General features: G+C 42.5%; 1 protein-coding gene across 1 annotated transcript in view; it reads left to right on the top strand.

Annotated features, from left to right (window-relative positions):
- The first annotated feature begins 14,164 nt into the window (after positions 1-14,164).
- thsd7ba (thrombospondin, type I, domain containing 7Ba) overlaps positions 14,165-20,531 on the top strand; it is a 134,408-nt gene continuing 128,041 nt past the window's right edge. Inside the window, exon 1 of the mRNA XM_071515230.1 lies at positions 14,165-14,312. Within this exon, the coding sequence (XP_071371331.1) occupies positions 14,165-14,312 (148 nt within the window). The remainder of the gene's footprint in view (positions 14,313-20,531) is intronic.

Raw genomic sequence — 20,531 nt, 5'->3', positions numbered from 1 at the left:
ACATAACTCTGGTTTGAAAAGTGCTATAGAAAAAAAGTTTATTATGATATTATGATTATTATTACGAAGACTGACCTATTTGTCAAATCTTTTCTCAAATCCTGTCAGTGGTTTTTATTATATGGGCAGCAGATTCATAAATTGTAAAAATGAAATATCATTAGGCTAACTAATGTAGCTAATGTAGCCAAGTTTATTTTTGGAACTATTTCAGGTGAACAACAACCTATTCATCCACTACACAGTGATTTTTAGCTGTACATTCTCCCATCACCCACCACCTTTCCTTCATAAGGAAATAGTAAAAGTAGTACCTCCTAGTTCTATATCATATTTCATGTCAATTTCACCAATCTCCTACACAAAATTGCCAGACTTACCACAATTATTTGTCATTTAAGATTACTGACCATTTAGCTGTAGAGCTGCTGCAAGCTTGAGATAATGCTACTGACTTACTATCACTCCACATATTGAATGCTAAAGTGTTAGCATGCAACAGTGGAGCCAATGATCTACCCACATGGAGGAATTTGATGTTTATGTTTTCATGTCTTCAACTGATCAATCTTCCAGAAACGATGTATTCCTTTAAGGCCTGCACAAACTGAAGCGCAGTGCCTATCAAATGCTCACACACTCAGTGAAGAGTCTAATTGCGGCTGCCAAAACATTTTGTGGGTACTCGATAGTGGAGTAGGCACTTATTCCCTCTCCTGCTGTAGCCTACACAAACACCCATGGAGGAGTGACAAACTGTATTCTATCATCTCCATTCCCTGCTCATCAGCCCTGTGCATAGGGCCGACACTGGTGACTGACACTGGTGGTCTTGCTGACATACTTCACAGCTCTGTCTTAGCACTGCGCATGACTGCTTGTCAGATCTGGGTCAAAGATTATTTGCAAACAAACAATAGATATGATTTTGATCCAGAATTCCATGACTATCTGTATTGTAGGTAGAGAGATAACAGTGAAACTATGATCAAAACAGTCATTCTTCTACATTTTCTAATTGTGTTCACTTCTTGTAAATGAAATAATGGTGAAGTTTAACAATTCCCCAATTTCCTGGGGACCCCCTGGAACCCCCTCAAGGACCGCTGGTGGTACCCGGACCCCATGTTGAGAACCATTGATCTATTATCGATCACAGAAAAGTAGACTTCATTGGTTTTCAAATACTTTCCTGTGAATATGTGACATTTCTTGCACTTATAATGCACCTGTAACATGGGAAACAATCCCATGTTATATGTTATATCCTCTTAATGGCACAATCATTTTGAAAATCACCATAAGGAAACACATTAGATGAAGTGAAGTTAGCTACTGAGACCATAATTACTTATGGAAAAAAATTGACTTTTTTTTTTTTTTTTTTTACTTTACTTTCACTTTAAAAATTAGATTTTTAGTTTTTTACTAGGATTTGTTTCACTACTATTCTGCCATCCACTGGTCCACGCATACAAACAAGGGAAAATGGGCCTTTGGCAGCACTTTACCCAACAGTCTGATCAGCATTATAGGACCATTGAGGTGAAATGGTAAAAAACTGTCTTGAGCTCAGTTTTCTTTTTTTCTTGAGACCAGCAAAGTGCATTGGATCAATATAAGGTTAGGGTTTAATCCCTGAATCACCCGTTCGATCAATAGAGGAAGTCACCCATTTGAGACACCTTCCTCTCCATGGAACCATAATTCCCAGTAACAGACTGCCTCCTCCCCCTCTCCTCTCCTCCCCTCTTCTCTCCATCCATGGCTGCACTCTGATAATCCAGACGGACGTACGGACTGAGCATCTGCTCTCCCAAGCAGCCTCTCTCAGTTGTCCCAGGCCCTTATCGCTCGGCACAACACCGGTGCCTCCTTAACTTGTTTCCCCTCGCCCCCAACAACATGTTAACTTTGAGCTCTGATAAACTCTACGCATGTTATGAAAGCGACTTGAGAAGTTGCTTTGTGTGTGTGTGTGTGTGTTTGTGTTTGTGTGTGTCTGTGTTTCAGGGTCTACGGTTAATTGGGTGTTCGCGGGCTCGTGTGTGTGTGTGCGCGCGTTTGACGGAAGAGAGAAATCGGAGTGTTTGTGTGCGCCTGCGGGCATGCGCTGCGATCTTTTGATTGTTTTTCTGATAAATAAAAGAAATGAACTGTCTTGAACGTCTGTGAAGAGAAGACCTCGTTTGATAGAGTGTCTTTTCGAGTATGTGAAAAATGACTGCGCTTCCCTGACGTGTGCCACCCTCTCTCTTCCTAATCCACCCCGCAGCTTTGGCTTGATAATGTCACACATATGTTGTCTGTTAGCACAAAAAAAGATTAAAAGCAGAACTGTAAGGACGCATCATTGTTTCAGATATGTAGATATATCACAATATGAGATAGTAACATCGCTGTGCTTGTCTGGGTTATTGGTGCCACTGGCAGTGTTGATGGGTTTGAAAAGGTCAGTGAACATGGTGAAAATAATGTTCTGACATTTTCCACTGTGAGAGTGGGAAGGATAATAATGATTTTGATGACTCAAAATGCAAAAATAGCGCTTTTATGCTCAAATTCAGCCTTTTCTTTGAATCAGTGAAGTGCTACTTGACTATTAACTCATCACTTATGTTTTCAAGTCCTAATTTACTTTGTTTTGAGCATTGCTTCACTGTCAGTGCCCTACTTTGTACTGCTGGTTGACCTGTCACAGCCTTGCCGGCAAGCTCTCTCCATTTTCAAAACTTTGCATTCTTTAACAACATCTAAACTGCGCCCCGATCTATAAATAAATTGCGCTTAAGATGATGACATGCAATTCTACTTTGAAGACTCAAATTTACACTTTTATTATGCAAAGCCCGCTTTGAAGTGGCAAAAGGGAATTTCTCATACATCCATCTTGGTCATACAGAAGTTTTCTTTTTAATCTCGGAAAGTCATGGACTGCAGCACTTGATGGGCACCGGATGGGTCAATTGAGTCTGATCCAACTATAAAAAAAAAAGTCAATACGAACCTTCTCCAGTGTGAAACTAGCTATTAAAGTTGGCATACTGCCTTTCTGGGGCTACTTTTCAGGATGACACACATTATCTCAGACTGCGTTACTAAATCTCGGTGTGATAAGCTATGCAACCTCCTCTTCTTTCTCCAGCATGTTGGAACATGATTTCACACAAGCCCCAGATTACTGCGCATCACCGGGGCCGGGCTTTTAATTTCACCCATGGTTCCCCTCTCCTCCGCATCTTTCGCCTCTGTGTAATTGACTTTTTACAGGTTCCAGCCATCTCCGGACATCTTCTCCAGGCTAGACTGGTTTCCACGTACCCCCACCTCCCCCTACCTTCACCCCTCAACACACACACACACACACACACACACACAGACACACACACACTCCCAGTCCATTAACAGCTATTTTCCAGAGGGATGCCTGTCGGGGAGCGTCGGGGTCCAGGTGTCTCCGTGACTGGCGACCCGTGTTATCAGTCTGCCTCAGCAGCCAGGGCCAGAATAATCCTACCACCCCACACACACACACACACACACACACACAGACAATTCCCTCTGGACCCTCAGACTCAGACATGGTCACCTGCATGGCTCCACCACCACCGAGGCCCTCTTATCAAATGAGACCGGAGACGGACAGAGCAGGATTACAGCCAGCACTGTGTTAATTATAAGCCGTTTTAAACAAAAGGGGGATAGGAGGCCAGGTGGCCACACAAAACAAATGTGATTATCCCCGGAATTATGTGTCCCTTTTTCCTCCCTCTTCCTGCCTGGAACAATTTTCCGTCTCCGCTTTCAAAAAAAACAGAGGCATCCTTGATGCACTCAAAGACAAGTTATTTTTTTATTTGGTGTCTATTTTCACTCCTAGTGCTCTTTGCTCTCTTTTGCACATACTGTCACAGCTTCCCGAGGGGGAGCCGTTTCTTCACCTCGCTGAAGATGAACTACCTAAAATGCAGCCAATTAAAATTCCGGGTGAGGAGGACTGTGTGTGGTTTTTTCTTTTTTTTTTTGCCTGGCAGCGAAGATGTCCTTTCACCTGCAGCAACTTCAGCTGTTTGTTCTGCACTTTCTCCTGGAAGACTTGTCTTATCCCGATCAGCCAAGACATTGAAATAAAGCTTATTATTTTACAGCTTTTTTGTCCCACTCTCGTTACGGTCTGCACATTTTTTTTTCCAGAACATTTTCCGAGATCTCGTCACACGTCTTTGATCAAATGTTTATGTTTAAAATGAAACATTCAGTGAGAATGATCTGGTTAACAGCACGGCGTTGTGCTGCTTTGTTTTACGCGCCGCATCAATTAGAGATGTTTTATTCCGAAGGCTATTGATTCACTTTGAACAGGGTGATGAGTGAGTTAATGGTGCCTGAATATCTAGTTGTGTGCCTTGAATATGGCTAAAGCAGCTTGATGCATGCAGATATTCAGAGGGAAGCATTCGCTCTGTTCACTTTACAGTGCATCCGTTTGTTAATTAGAATCTCCTGCTCCTCGTCTCTTCACACGCTGCAGTACACAGTTCCCATGGTTTCACTTTTCATTCCGTCAAACGTAAAGATCACAGCTAATCCCTCGCTAAGAAACACTGCAATTATGACTTCTGCCTGAATTTTGCATATTGTGACTCTCATCGCAAAATATACTTCAGCGTGTTGAAGTAAAGATTTCCTCCCCGCCACAGTGTTTGGCATCATTAATTAGATTCAGAGATTTTCAGCGGCTCGTCCATATTTAAACATCCTTGTGCCACATCTATGCCTCTTTCAAATTTACCCTGTCTGATCACATTTGCTTTGTAATTAATCATTCTAATTCTGCAATCTTCTAGAGAAGCATATGCTCCCAGGCCGGCTAATTCAATCATTCAATTTCTGACGCTCAAAGCGATTTCTCATCGCCGTCTGCATTGTGGAAAAAGGGGAAAAAAAACATCTAGATGTGCCGACTGTTTAAATCAAAAATCGAAAGTTGATCCTCAAGAGTAGGCGATGGAAGCATATAACTGATCTCCATGCGGCGAGGCCGGGTTAAAATTCTCTCCTCACCTGTTATCGATGCCGCGACCCCGTCCCGCTCGCTTACCTAGCCATACCTTTGCACCTACAGCACACGGAGCCGGGCAGGCGGGCGGAGGCGTAGCATGTTCCGCGGCCCCGATGATAAACATGCAGCTGATTGAGTTTGCAACCTTGGCTTCGGGAGCAGCTGCTCGGGCTGCCAGACTTCTTCTGAGGCGCAGAGAAGAAGAGCAGAGATACCTCTCTCTTTCAGACGCATCTTTACAGTTTAGGATTCATAGGAAGGCGTGAGCGCTGCCGGGCATATTCACGAGTCGTTGTGGCGACGTTCAGATGTGATGTCATGAAAGGGACGTAATATTCTGATTATGGTCAAAATATTCTATGTATAAACAATAAAGTGCTTTCATTGCGAGGGAAGACACCCAGCAATCATTTGGATGGAAGGTGATGTGCAGGAGGCCAACTTCAACGTCAGCTTACACAAGCACATCATTTTCACAATATGATATTATGGCAAAAATCCTTATTAAATGACTTTGGAAACTGATTTGAACTGATATCAGAAAGATATTTAGGTCCCAATTTCACAAAACTATGAAGGTCTCAACAATTTTGCCGATATCTTCACATGGGTTTTCAACGTTGGTGCATATCAGCATCTATTCACCATCAAAATGTTAGCTGGGCAGTGTTCATATTTTGTGTCAGGTTGTTTTACACCAAGTTGTACTCATCTCTAAATGTATTTAGGTTTGCAAAAGTTCCACTATAGTGAGAAAGGGACGCTAGAAAGCGCCTCCTTTCAGTTGCAACAATAGGTGGCAATTGGGTATTGTAGTGTAAGAGAATGTAACATTAGCTTCAGAGAGTACAAATTTAATCTTCTTTTTAACCATAAAGGAAATAAATGATGCCATTCATTGCTGGGTTTGTTCTCCTGAATTTTGTCTGCATAATCAAAATTTGCACTGCTAGTTGCCAAAGATGTTACATCTTCGTTTTAGGTGAGATAACAACTCTTACCGCCCCCTCAATAGTCCAGATCACAGTGTTAGCAGGAGACTGGATATAACCAAACGTGTAGTATCTTTTCAAGAAAATCGAAATTAATTGCTCGAACAGTTGTAGCTGAACAGTTCTGTCTGGGGGACTTTCATCAGTCTGGGATACAACAATAACTACTGAATAATTCAAGGGAAGCCTGATGCAAGTAGAGAGAAGCACAAGCGGCGAGAAGTACCGCACACACACTCTCTTACTGTAATAGAAGTTGAAAGTAGAGATTGAATAAAAATTCAATCGTTTGTCCTCACCTGAAACTGCATGTTCGAAATTGATCTTGTTCCAGCCACCGGGAACACCTTCTCTCCATTTGTTGGCTGTTATTTAGTTAGTTGCTAGACATAGGAGGTGGGCGAAGTGCTTGCTGCCGAGATGTGCCCATTTTGAGGCACAATGGGAGGCACTTAAAAGCTTGGGAAATAAGGCCTGGGTCACCGGGATGCGGGGTTCGCGGGCGCATGGCCGGGAAAGTCAATATGGAGTGGAGCTCAGAGCTGGGGCCACAGAGGGGAGGGGTGGAGGGGTGTGGGGGTGTGGGGTGGGCGCAGGGGGTCGGAGGGGAACGGGGAACAAGGGCGCGAGGCGTTAATAGAATCAGGGATTCTCCGGGATGAGCTCTCAGAACTGGCTTGGCTGGGGAGTTGACAGGTAATCACTGAATGTCATTGGAGAGCAGAAATCGGAGCCGCGGCTCTCGGATTGCACTCTTGTTTTTCGCTATCACTGTCAGAATGTGGCATCGGCGATGACAAATCATCACTGTAATCCTCGCAGTTTTATGTGAAATTTACAAACAACAACGATGCGCAAGTGACGTCGCCTCTAATAAGTCTAAATTTGGGAATCCTAATCTTTTTACTTATACGCAGAAGCTTTCTCGGAGATCTTTCAGCCAGGGTGAGCAGTTGACGGAATAAGAGAGAGGGAGAAGCTGAATGGATTATAAATCACAGCAAAGTCATATCTCTGGACCGATGTGTGCTGATAGTGTATAAAATGAAAAGACGCTGCCTGTGGGGTCATGCATCTTTATGAAGCCTCGGCGCGTCTAAACACTGTTGTTCATTCCTCTGTTCTTTTTTGCTGCTCTTGTGCACACCGGCTGATGCGTGACGTCGCTATCAACAATGCAATGTATCATGTGAAAGAAATATGATCTTGACAGTGTCATCGCTTGAAGAGGGAAATTCTACTCCGCCATAGAATCAAATGTTTATATCAATGTATAATAGCGGTACATTTCCCATCTCTTTTTGTGTCTGTGTGTTTCAGAACCTCCAGCCTCGCTGACTCCAGTGCCAGCCCCGGTAGGAACATCAGTGGGTGGATACTTGACAGAGCCAGCGCCAGGGGGTTATCACCGCTCAGTGCTGCTGGAGGTGTGACACAGTTCCAGCCCTCTACACATTGATTCACACAGGATTAAGCCACTGCATGATGCTTCAGGCAGAAGGCCTGGCCCAGTTGATTTACAGTCGCTGTCAGACTTAGCGTCTTGGGAGGCCCTCCTGTGCCCGGCCCCAGCCTTCTGCAGAAGAACCAGCAACCAGCGCCTCCCACTGCACCAACCAGACCGCCAAAAGGGATGACTGGCAGTCATCTCATTCAGGTAGAGTGAACAGCAAATATATGCAACAGCATGTAGTAATAGTAATTTACAAAGAAGAAAATGTCTGTAGTGTACAATGATTAAACCACTTCTGGAGTTGTTTACAAGGACAAGTTACCATTTCGCAAAGATGAATTTTTATCCTAAGTTGCTCCGGCTTGTGATCAAAGAAACTGGAAAAAAACAAACTGTGTTGTGCATCACAGTTCTGCTTCTTTCTACGCTGCCATGATCTTTCCTGCCAATGAAAACAGCTGCAGAAATCAGCTTGTATAGGTGCAGATGGATTTATCCTTTCACGTTGCCAAACCTTACCAAAAACAATGCATGCGCCACATCATGGACAAAATACTTTCAATCATTTTGAGGTTTGGAAGCAGCTGAATATACTGGATGCATCACACAAAGAAGAGCACAGGGATGCAGGCAGGAATTTGAGTGGAGAACACTTGGAGAATGAGCTGGTTGGCCGGATAATTGTATGGAAATCCAGGCAAGAGGGTGGCATATGTGGTAAACGGACTGGGATTAAATGCCTTTGTTTCCTCTCCAGCCAGAACTGGCTGCCGCCCTTATTTAAGGAGGCTGGAAGATAGTGTGGTGATTGTACAGCGTCCTGGCATACCAAATTAGCTTTTGCCATTGATTTGGGACGATCTAATCAAACATTAATTATTGTGACCACCTGTGAAAGGGGAGGGTTAGGAGTGGAGTGAGTGTGTGTGGGGATGCTCATCTGTTCCCTGATGATAACTGGAGGGTCTCTCTCCGAACCCAGTGAGCGAATCCCCCAAATAAGGGCCACAGGAGACAGAGAAGCAGATTGCATTCCATCAGATCATGGGGTATCTAATAGGATGCACAGTGAGCCACACTGCTGATTGCCAGGTTTCCTGTGGCCATTGAGAGCCGGGCGTGATTCCTTTGACCCAGATATTAAGCAGCTTAAGAATTTGAAACATGAGATTTTCAGGATAGCTGGCACTCTTGTTCCACTGACAGGCGCAGAGAGGAGGAGAATGAGGCTGAGCTGAGCAAAGTCTTCAAAACTTATCGGCATGGTGAAAAGTATAGCCTACCGACCAGTATGGGTTTTGCAAACTAATCAGAAGGTAATCTCAAGTATAGTATGTCTGTGCACACTTTGAAAAACATGAGATGCCTGGAGGTCATGCTTATTTTCCATGCTTGTTGGAAGAGTGCGTTTTCCAATCAGCCGTGGCATGCTTGGTCAGCCTATGGAGAGTTGTGCTTGTCCTATGAATAGTCAAATTAGACTGGCTGGAGGAACGATGTAATTTGGGTGCAGTCAGGTATGGCTTCCAGCGCGGTGTGGCCTGAGGTTGGCTAGTAATCAGGAAGCAGAGGTGTCTAATTGGCATATGGCTGTGTAGGTGCCAGACTACGCTGCCCATTCATCCAAACAGAATGAATTCTTTGGCCATCAACAACCTGAAACAGAGGTAGCCTTTATGAAAACAGTGAATACATTGTAATTCAGAGTGGACAGGTCCGTTGAAGCAAGAAGGATTACCTCTAGCACTATTCCTAGGGTTGCCAGATTAGGAATTTGACAAAGCTGTCGATGTGCCGACATGCATGTGCCCATATGTGAGACCCTCCAATTTGGCGCATGGGACAGAATGGAGACAGATAGACTGTGTAGGACAGACGGTGGCCAATAGACAGAGCAAACAAGAGTTGCATGCTGAAAAGACAAACCCTGGATGTATGCTTCTGACTACAATTAGACATCAAACCTAGAGCAAAACTGCAGTCTGGTCAAAAACTGCGCAATCTGGCAATCCAGTTCTGAGCCCCCGAGCAGCCATCTCCCTCACAATTTACCTTATTCCCACAGCGGCCATTTTCAACACTTGGGTGGGAAACTCTACCCAAAAGACCCATACGTGTTGAAGTTACTTCAACACGTATGTGAGGACTTCAGGTAAACCTAACAGTTCAAATCATTCAGATCAAATAAGCAGTCTAGGGATAAACAACTACAATGGCTGTTTGAATTAGGGATGTTAGCTAGCTACTATCTAGCTAGCTAGTTGGCTACTAACTTGGCTGTACTTGCTCTTAGGGGAGAGTTTCCCAACCCAGTTTGACGTTAAGTTTAAAATGGCCGCTGGGGAATAAAAGACTTCACAGCAAGTCCAATACAACTTTATACTCTGAAATCCAATAGAAAAACTGGTGCGAAAAACTGGTGCAAGTCCAATGTGAATTTTTTCCTGAAAAAGTTTGCAGCAGAAAAAAAAACAAAACCTCTGAAAGGTGGGGGGCAGTGTAAGTACGTGGCAGCAATACACCTGGGTCTAGTCTTCCAGAAGAAGACGAACAACAACAAAGATGGAGTTGACAAGTAGCAGCAGTGACAAAGGGCTTGTTATTTATCTCTTGAGCAAGGCAGTTAAAAGACGGCGACACTGGGTACATCCCATTCTTAAAAAAACTGCAAGAGCACGGGGAGTTGCACAGACAGATACAAGAGCTGAAGCTCTACCATGAGTGATTCAAAACATAATTTAGGATGTCTGTGGGGGAGTTGGAGGCACTGCTGCAACTGATTGCACCATGTATTAAAAAGCTGTGGACAAACTACCAGGAGCCAATCGACCCTGAGTAACGTCTGGCCGTATGTTTACGGTGAGTTTGGATTTCAGTTTATTACCAAGTTTGTCTATTGCATAAATTATAATGTTGAAGTAACTTTGAGGAATCTGTGAGTGGAGTTTGACCATTTATGTGAACCTCTCATGTCTTAATCATTATTAGGACGGAGTTTGGTACAAAGCAGATGTTTAGTTCTATATTTACAGAATATATGAATCCTACCAGATTTAAATATCTAGTTTGGGTAATCAATGAGTTTAATTTCTCATTGATCAAATTATGTTTCTACAAAATAATGTTACAGATCTGCTAACCTTATCCATTTCTAACTATAGAAACAATTTCAGAACTATACCCTCCATACTATCCATACCTCCTCCTGCCCTACCCAGGACAACACCTATCTGAAGACATGAAAATCGGCGCCTCTCCGGAGCAGGCCGAATTTCTGAAAATTGCTTTGTCATCCTAACCCAACGGCGGAGAGTTTTCCATCGTCAGCCCTGGTGTCGCAGACATCATCATCTCTGCAACTACTTGCGGTTGCCTGGAGCAGAAGAGCAACCAGGACCACAGATTGAACACAGTGAAGAAGATGCCTGTCATGACTGCCCACATCTGTGGTGTTCAGTGCCTGCGGGGAATTTGGGCATCTACTAAAGCCATCTACTGAGACCATGTCTGCTGTGGTCTGGTTTAGAACACATAGGCCTACACAAGAATTCACTTGCTATGCCCAAATACCTTTGAAGTGTGGACTTTGTAGTAGGCCTACTGTTGTTCAGTAGACTGAAATTCTATGGTGGTTCACTAGGCATTTTTGAGTCCACCTTTAGTACCTTGAAAATGCCAGGATGTTTACTGTTTTCCAGGTTTCATGTAGTATGTATGGCATTATTACTTTCAGGTTATTTTGGGGCGGGCTACTGCATGAATCCAATGCAGTAGTTCATATTATGATTTTCAATTTATTATATCAATTAATTGTTCAGCCCTACTGCATACTGTTGTTACTAATAACACGTTTTGCTTGTTTATGACCAGTCGTTATTTCAAATGCTCCCAGTCAGAAATAAAATAATTCAGCCAAAACATTCGACTCAACTTTTATTTTTAGGTTGAACAAACAGACTGTACGCTGTGGGGTGAAGTGTTGAAGATTGCAGTGTTGGCCTATGTCAGTGGAACATTGGTGAAAAAAAAACAACATAATTGTTACAACAGAAATTATGGGCCTATTTTCTTTCAGTCAAACAACTCTATTTAGCATAAAAAAATCTCAGTTTATTTTTTCAGCATCATCATGCTCATTCGCCTGTGAAAACATAATTGTTACAACATAAACGATTCTATTCTTTCAGTCTAGCGAAACAAACAAATCTCACTGTATCTGCTTTTAGCATCACGATTCTCATTTGCATCTGCCTGTGCTGATTATGAGCTCCGGATATGTCGCCTATGTATGTATGAAACTACTGGAAGCACTTGGTGTTTGCTCGGGGCGGGAGGAGGGGAACGGAGGAGCAAGAGCGAGGTCGTCTGAACTCGGCTCCATGCAGTAATTGTTGAAACTGCAGTCTGAAAAAGGTTGTGAGCAGGCACCCCTCTCAGTGCAGGGGCCAGGCTAATTAGAAATGAGGTAATATCATCAGCATTGCTCTGTTCCTCCTCTCTGTGCTGCTGCTGGCAGATAATCTGTCGCTCCCTTTCCCACGCATCTTTTGCCTCCAGATACCTGTCCGGCATGTCTTATGGTGTCCCTCCTTCTCCTCTCTGCACTACCTGATGGGCTTGCTGTCACTGTCTGTGTCTGTATTCTCATCTTCCTTAATATTGCTGTGGACTCTGTTTCAAATTACTCCATAGCCTTTGTGTATTTCCATTCTTTTTTCATTCCTGCTCCATGCCTGCTTTTAGTATCGTGCAGCTCTCTTCTTCTCCTCATGTATATATCAGTATCACAATCTTTTAACCTCATCCACTACAGAAAACACAAAGCTGGAAATGGTCAGAGCATTTTAATAGACCAAGGTTAGTTGCCATAGTAAACTAACAAAGTAGCATGTCTATCAACAGAGACTGTAAACACCCACTGTCCATATTCCCCAGCTTGACAGCAGTATGTTTTCTTTTAATTGTGTTTCTTTTTATACTTTTTTTATACCCTATGAGACCCCATGAAATGGCACTTTTACTTCCTTGATTTGATGCATTTCTTGTTGAAACAGGATGTTGGGGGCGGGACATAACACAGTGAGGGAGCATTCAAAAGTCAAAACCAATGGAATATCAGTCAGGGCGAGAAAGGCAGTTTTATTTGATGGGAGGAGCGGAGGGGCGGGATTGTAAAAAATATGTGATGGTTTAATTGGTTGGAATTTATATTTGCACCCACTAGTGCAGCATGAGGTCACCGTTAAAGATAGTAGATAAAAGTAATGGGAGTGCATTTCATGGGGACTTTAAGATCTATTCTTTCTCTTAAACAAATCTTACCCCAGCGAGACACATCAAAGGCAATGAGATCAAAATCCCATTTTCTCGAATGGAATTAAGCAAAAATCAATTGGCAGCCGGCACCTCCACTGATAAACCAAGTGGAAATAATCCTAAATCTCAAATACATATTACCCTTCGATAGCTCACCTCCCATCAGCCACCCCATCATACTCAGTTACCCAGATAACACTGAATGAACCCAGTGTGTTGTGCTCTGCAACTGTAAAAAAAAAAAAAGGAGATGAATCTAAAATCTAATCTGTATATTGCCATGATGCAATATACAGTGAGTCATAGTTTAATATTGAGGACTGGTGGAGTAGCCCTTTCTGGGATGACACATATAACAATAATAACTAGAAGGGAACTCGGATAGCGCAGACCTCCGCCAAGGTTTGTGATATTATTGCTTGTTCGTGAGTCGGATCCAGATCCGATCCAAAATTTGATGGGTTCTTCCTTGGCCCATGCTGCACCCTTCCAAGTGTCATGAAAATCGGGCCAGTGGTTTTTCCGTAATCCTCCTAACAGACAAACAAACAGACAAACAAACATAACCTCCTTGGTGGAGGTAAAAATAATAATAATAACCTTTATTTGTATAGCACCTTTCATACACAACATGCAGTTCAAAGTGCTTTACATCAATAGAAGGCAGATAAAAGACGGCAGATAGACAGATAAAAAGATAAAATATAATTCATATAAAATAACGAGCAAATGTGACACATCTGTAAAAAAAACAAAAAAAAAACATGTATCACCGTTTAGCAGAATTCTTCCAGAAACTGAACCATCACAGCCGATCGAGCCCAGAAGATGAGTCTCTCTCTTGAAAGCATCAGGTGCTACAGATCTAATGTCATATTCATTCATTTTGCTGTTCTCGCAACACAATTATAGGCAGAGTGAATCCCGGACTAATCCCCGAAACACACCTAGGACATGAATCACAGTGGCAGGCGATAGGAATAAATTAGCTGTAATAAAAAGGTGCTAATACCCTCTATTATTCCGAGCTTAAAGGCTCCCCCCCTCCTTCATTACATGTTGCCACTTCTATCTCGGGAGGTTGAGATGTTTTGAGCCTCTCTCTGACTAATTATTTGCGGTGTTTGTGGATGTAATCACACTCGTACAGTAAATTAAACCCCCCCCCCCCCCCCAGTTTTGAAAGAGCATGACACAACATCCCACTCTGGGCGCTTCCGCCTACGTCTTCAGCCGCATGTATGAGCGAGATATGCTGATATATATATATATATACTGTATATATTTCATTTCCCCCTTCCCACAGGAGTAAGAGAGGAAGCGAAGTCAAAGGGCCGGACTATGATTCTAAAAGATGACCCTGGGGTCACTGCCTGGACGCGGCGAGCGGGGGACCACCTCCCCCTCTTCTTCCTCCTGTCTCTCATCTCCATTCAAGTCCAGTCAGACATCGAGTTTCCCAAGGACCATCATTTCTCATGGAAAACAGGTAAGATGGTGATTGCTCTCATCGGTTACCGGTGTGTTCATCATAGCCCTCTGTTTGAGGATTTGAATCCTCGTCAAATCCGTGGCATCACTGGAGCTACATCATTGCATTTAGTCAATATTAATTATCACACTGTGATACATAATTCCATCTTTGCTCTATAGGCTATTTGCTGGGGTTGTTTTGTTGATATCACAGGAAAATAGGGCTGCAACTAACGATTATTTTCATCATCGATTAATCTGTTGATTAGTTGTTTGGTCGATAAGTGTTTCCCAAAGCCCAAGATGACGTCCTCAAATGTCTTGTTTTGTCCACAACCCAAAGATATTCAGTTTACTGTCATAGAGGAGTAAAGAAACCAGAAAATATTCACATTTAAGAAGCTGGAATCAGAGAATTTTGACTTATTTTTCTTAAAAAATTACTCAAACCGATAATTAGATTATCAAAATAGTTGGCGATTAATTTAATAGTTGACAACTAATCGATTAATCGTTGCAGCTCTACAGGAAAATATATGTTATTTTCCTACTTGCTCCAATGTGAGGAGTTAACAAGAAAACGTCTTTAAACCTCTCTGGATTCATGCAGCTGGATGTGTTAGCTGTACACACACACACACACACACACACTCCATTTTGGCTGGTTTTCACACCAGAGTCAGGAAGTCATTACTAGCCTACTTCTCATTACAGGGGGAAAAAAAAAAAATACTGTACAGCTAGATTCACCTACAGTGCAACCAATTGTGTGGTGAAAGAGGCTATTTTTGACAGCACATATTCAGCTGGGCTCCTATTGGTTCACATGAACGAGGCCAGCACTCCTGGGTGGTTAGCATAATAATATATCCTTCCTGAACGCCTATCCATCTGCAGGCCTGTGGTGACAAGCTCTGCTCGGATTGTAATTACAATGATGTGTATGCTGTGGTAATGTGACATGGTTAATGAGACATTGCTGTACAGTAAATAATGATGTCCAGGTATGCACTGCTATGGATTCATGGCCCCAGTCATGGCTTGTGGAGACGGTGTGCTGCATACATGCATTTGTTGAGTCCAAGGGTGAAGCTTTTCCATTATTTACATCTTAAGAAATAGATATTTTCTACAGTTTATTAACAGCTTTGTATACGTAGCATTCTGTATGTGTTTACATACAAAATATCAACCTTTATTTAGTTCTCGGAAGACACACTGAGGGTTGAGACCTTCTTGTCCAGTGGTGCCGAGATTACAAGTAGAGAAAATCACAAATAACACGAAAGAGGAAATTAATGAATAAATAAACAACTAAATAAACAAACAAAAAAGACAATTCAAAAAGAGAATCACACAGATCAGTCCATCCTCACAAGTACATAATTCAAAACAGGTGCAATCAAGGTTAACCAGAGTTGATATCTTTGACTGAAAATGTCCCAGGGGAACAAGGGAATCATATTTCAACAAACCCTGTAAAATATTCAAAGTATGCGGAGCACAAAACTTAAAAGCGGTCTTTCCAAGGTCCGTGGAGTCACGCGGGACTTCAAGTATTAGACAGTCCTGGGAGCGGAAAGTAGATTTTGTGTCAGGTTGTGCAGGTTTTAGTTAACATCTGCGAATGCGTCATCTTTCGGCAAACGTATTGAAAAATGATGCAATCAGTCATTCCCTGATAATGGCAATTTGAGATAATCTTACGATTCATCTATTACTCGCTCCACAAATTCAATTGAAGATGCATCGCCGCAGCAGCTTGCGGAGGAAAAACCTTGCCTTCCCACACAAAAGCCCCACTTGCTGCGCGATTAGCACTTTCATTTCTCACTCTGTGGTTGGGTAATGATACTGCCCAAGTGATAAAGAGATTGATTAATTTCACTTGAAAGAGCGTATGTTCAAAAGGGGATGTAATCGGGACGCCAGGAGTGAGGATTTGACATCCTTACAGGGCTAAGATGGGCTTATGAGTTGTTGCTTAACTGGAAATGGGAATCACTTTAAGAAGCAAGAAAATAAATCTCACACTTAAAAGACGCCTCACCTCTGAATATATCTTCCCGATGTCAATTCGATGCCAGGGATGGCTATTTAAAGCGGCAGAACAATTGGTGTCACGTCGCTTTGAAGTTGAATGTGATGCCAGCGGAAGCCTCAGCTTGAAGAACAGTCAGTCGGAACATGTGAGAAATAAACCGTCTGTCGTGTTACCAGGCTGGATGGGCTAGAGTTTGGTCTGAATGAAGACTTTTAACAGCTTTTAACAGTCTTTAAACGGAGCCATGTAAAACTAGGGTGCGACCGATATGTGTTTTTGAAGGCCTTTTGGTTCGATGCTGTTGATGGCAGCAGCTATTGTGTGCCAGTACTCATTATCTCAAGATTGGAGCATTTTAAATTCAATAAAATCCCCCAAAAGGACAATATAACCCCAGAATTTGGTTCTTTGCAGGGTGGAAAAGCCTCTGAAACAGCATTTACGCCCTTACTTGGCTAGTATTGATATAGTATTTATGGTATTGACTGGAGCTTTTGCAGCTACGATTTAGCGAGTCGACTGAGTCACCTCACTGTGTGCCACGGTGAGAAATGATAAGTTACTTTATGTCCTTACTCAAATTTGCTATCCATAAAGGAAAGTGTACTCAGCGCAGTGTCACTCTAGAGTTGCGTATCTTGCTCCCACCACTTGTGTTTGCCTACAATACTGTGTGCATCTTATTGTTTTGGAGCGAGCCACTTATAGTGGCGGTTGGGCTTGAAATAACTGGAGACGCATTCAAGGGGAGCTGTGTGTGTGTGTGTGTGTGTGTGTGTGTGTGTGTGAGAGAGAGAGAGAGAGACAGAGAGAGAGAGATAGTTTGTCGATGCTTTGCTTTTCCTTTTTTAGGGATTGTGCAATGTGGATGTCATTTGTGTGATATTTACAGTTTAGCTCAGATATAAATTTTGGATGTACAATTGATTATTTTTTTTGGGGGGGGGGGGGGGGGTTCACTTGTTTTGTGGTGGGTTGGCTCCTACGCCACACTGGAATGATTTCTCTGATCAGGCATGACTGGCCGATACCCAATATTTGCTAAAAGGCTAATATCAGCCTGATATATTGGCCAACTGATAAATCTGCCGAACCCTATTTAAAACATAGAGCAGCGTTCCACATCCTCATAAAGCAAATCAACGTAGAGTCCCGCCTCTGAAAGATATACAGCTTGCCGCAGCGTACAAAGAAATATTCATGATTCCGCACCACTTGTATCGATGGCTCCGGCTGTATTAATGTTGAACTTGTCAACTTAGGAACGATGGGCTCTAAATTATGCGTTGCCAGCCTATTGTGTGCTCGGTGTGTCTCTCCAGGCCAGCAGGCATTGTGGGGTAAATCTTTGTGTGAGCCAGTTCCCAGAGCAGTGGCTTAGCCGGGAGTCTGTGGCCCAAACAGAGAGCCGGAGAGCCATTTAAGTTTGACCTTCATCAGTGTCTCGGAGAGCAGAATGGAGCACCAAAGGCTCCGGCTAACAGAACAATCACTCAGCTCTTTAAAGAGAGCGTTCAAAGACACTTAAAAAAAAACAATGCCTTTTTAAATAGCCTCAGCTTGCCCTTTTTTTTTTTTTTTTTTTTTTTTTTACAGCGATTTACACATTCATAACTCATTTATGGGACAGCTTATTGCAGTGCAGTACCTCATCGCATTAGAATTGAACATGAGATGCTCATAAGAAACCGAAAGAGTTTTTGCTTAACGACAGCGGCTAGCACATAGTCACAGTCCCAGCTATAAAATATATTCTCTGTGTATTTCTGATATCAAATTACTTTTGAAAAAAAATAAAATAAAAAAAATAACAACCTATAGGAGCTATCACGTACAATAACGTACCGCTTGTTAACGTGTTCCCTGTGCAATTACCCTTACAGCAGCAGTGCTTTTGATTGATACCACAACGTGATTTGTTTTTCCCCGTACGTGATTTGTTTTTCCCCGTACGTGATTTGTTTTTCCTAGTCATTTCATTACCGCACTCACATGTGGGTTGAGATTACAGTAGGGGAGAGCGGGGCATGTTATCACGCTTTTTACTCATTGGTGTATTCCTCAGCAGTGCCTTCCTACTGAGATACGATATATATTTTTCTAGCTAGATTAAGGTCTTCTCTAAAAAATTGCATTTTTACATTCACTGGAAGAAAAAGTTATTACTGATGAAATACCCCTCGACAACTTGTGACAACTTACTCCATGTCAGGGCATGTTGTCACACATGACGGGGCATGTTGTCACATAGACAAGTGTGCTGTGTTTGTGCACACAACTCCATTTCCGTTGACTTTTGGCTCTAAAACATTTAGTTTCAGAAATAAAGCCACTGAGACAACTTACCCATGTGACAACATGCCCCGCTCTCCCCTACTGCTGTAGATTGCATGCAGCAGAAGTAGCAGGGTTAAATTTGGCAGGTTCATTGGCTGATTAGTATGTGCTCCAACATATTGCCACCTAAACCCTTGAGTACACCTCTTAAATGTTGTTTTTGAATTTCAAAGATTCATATAAAGTCCCGTCCGCTTCAGTAGGAGAGCGTTGATATCCTCCGAAACAGTGTTTCAATTGGATTTATTTTGATCTCCATTTCAACATGACGTTTATCCAATGTCAGCTTTAGTCTTCTCAAGAAGTTAGATTCCCCTTTCTCCGGGGGGGTTGCATTTGTCATCTTTGAAATGAGTGTAATTGTTCTGTAGAATCTCTTTAAAAAAAATGCAGGGATTCATCTTTTAAAAGTTATTTATGTGGGGGGTTTTTTACAGCCTAGTTGTGCAAACAGGAAGAGAGCTGCTTTATTCTCGGGTAACAAGTGAGAGCTCATCCCAGACGGGGCTGTACACTGTACATCAAAGCTCCTTCTCTTTTCTCAAAAAGTGCTTTTATTGATTAAGTTCCAACTGAAATACATCCACCATAAAGATGTTTCAGCACACAAGAGGAGGATCTACTAAATCTGCACAAAAGAGAACTTAATTTCTTATTGCAATTTTTTTTTTTTTGGACAAGGGCATCCAAGCAGTTTGGAGAGTGCAGTATCTTTATCTCTATGCAGCAAAATGTGATATTTCAAAGGAATACAGCGGAGACTGCACAAGCCTCTAGCTATCACTACGGCTGAAAGAAGATATGCATTATATTTGTTTAGTGACTGTGTTCTCATTTATGCTCGCTTGTTTTGTATTCATATTTTTTTTTTCTGTTGGCGGTAAATTAAGAGTATGTGATGTGCCGTTGTTTTGATAAATCCTGCCAAGGTCCTCTGGTGAATCAAACGATTAAGCCTTTTCTACAGTTCATCTAAATTATGTGGGAACTTTCCGCTGTGTGAATCGGCTGAGGGGCAATGATTTTCAGAGAATGAGAAATCAATGAAGGTTTTCATTAATGAGAAGGGTCTCAGCTCCTGGGCCGGATTAATGCAAGGGTTTAAGGCGGCTGAAGCCTCGGGACCCGGGCTTAGAAGGGGTTTCGAGGCTTTAAGAAAAAAAAACCACATAAACATACTGTATGCATGTGCAGTCACACAGCTAGGCAGCATTTACATGTCATTTCAGAGTCTGAGCGTATCTATTTGCAGTTTCACCGCACCTCTGTTGCACCATCAGAAGCCGAAATCAAACAGTATCGCTGTACTGTGAGCTTCTGTTGTTAGGCTCTGCAAAGCAAGCTTAAAGGAGGCAGAGTGTGCTAGCTGGCATCTAGCCTACCAGGATATCAAATTTAACCAAATGGCCCTGGGTAATTTACACAGGGCTTATTGCTTTGTGGGGACGAAGAGGGAAAAAAAACCCCTCAGATTAGGCAAGCATCCCCTAGTTTATCAATAACTAGTTACAAGAACAGAGTCGAGAAAAACAATAACAGAGATTAAATTAGAGAAAATGCAATTTCATCATTATAAAGTAGTGTGTTGTGGTTCAGGGACTACCCACAATCCCTCATGTTTAGGCTCCTCGGCCTAAGGTCTTGCTGGAGAGGATATTCTCAGATCTCATTCATTTCTTCATTCCTGCCTTCCTTATTTCATTCATTCATTCATTCATTAAAATTATTCATTAAATGATTGCTGTTGCCACATGTGATTTGTCCTGTGTAGTTTGCAGCTTGAACTTAGCTGTGCACATTTCTTTCAAAGTGGGGTTTCTCCTGAAGCATGAGGAGAGCTGAAGAGTCGGCCAC

The sequence above is a fragment of the Centroberyx affinis genome, unplaced genomic scaffold (genome assembly GCF_046629955.1).
Source record: "Centroberyx affinis isolate AG114_WGS23_722 - 3 ecotype Tasmania unplaced genomic scaffold, CSIRO-AGI_Caff_v1 ptg000332l_1, whole genome shotgun sequence".
NCBI lineage: Eukaryota > Metazoa > Chordata > Actinopteri > Beryciformes > Berycidae > Centroberyx > Centroberyx affinis.
Note: the sequence above shows the minus strand (reverse complement) of the source record. Positions and strands in the feature narration are given on the sequence as shown.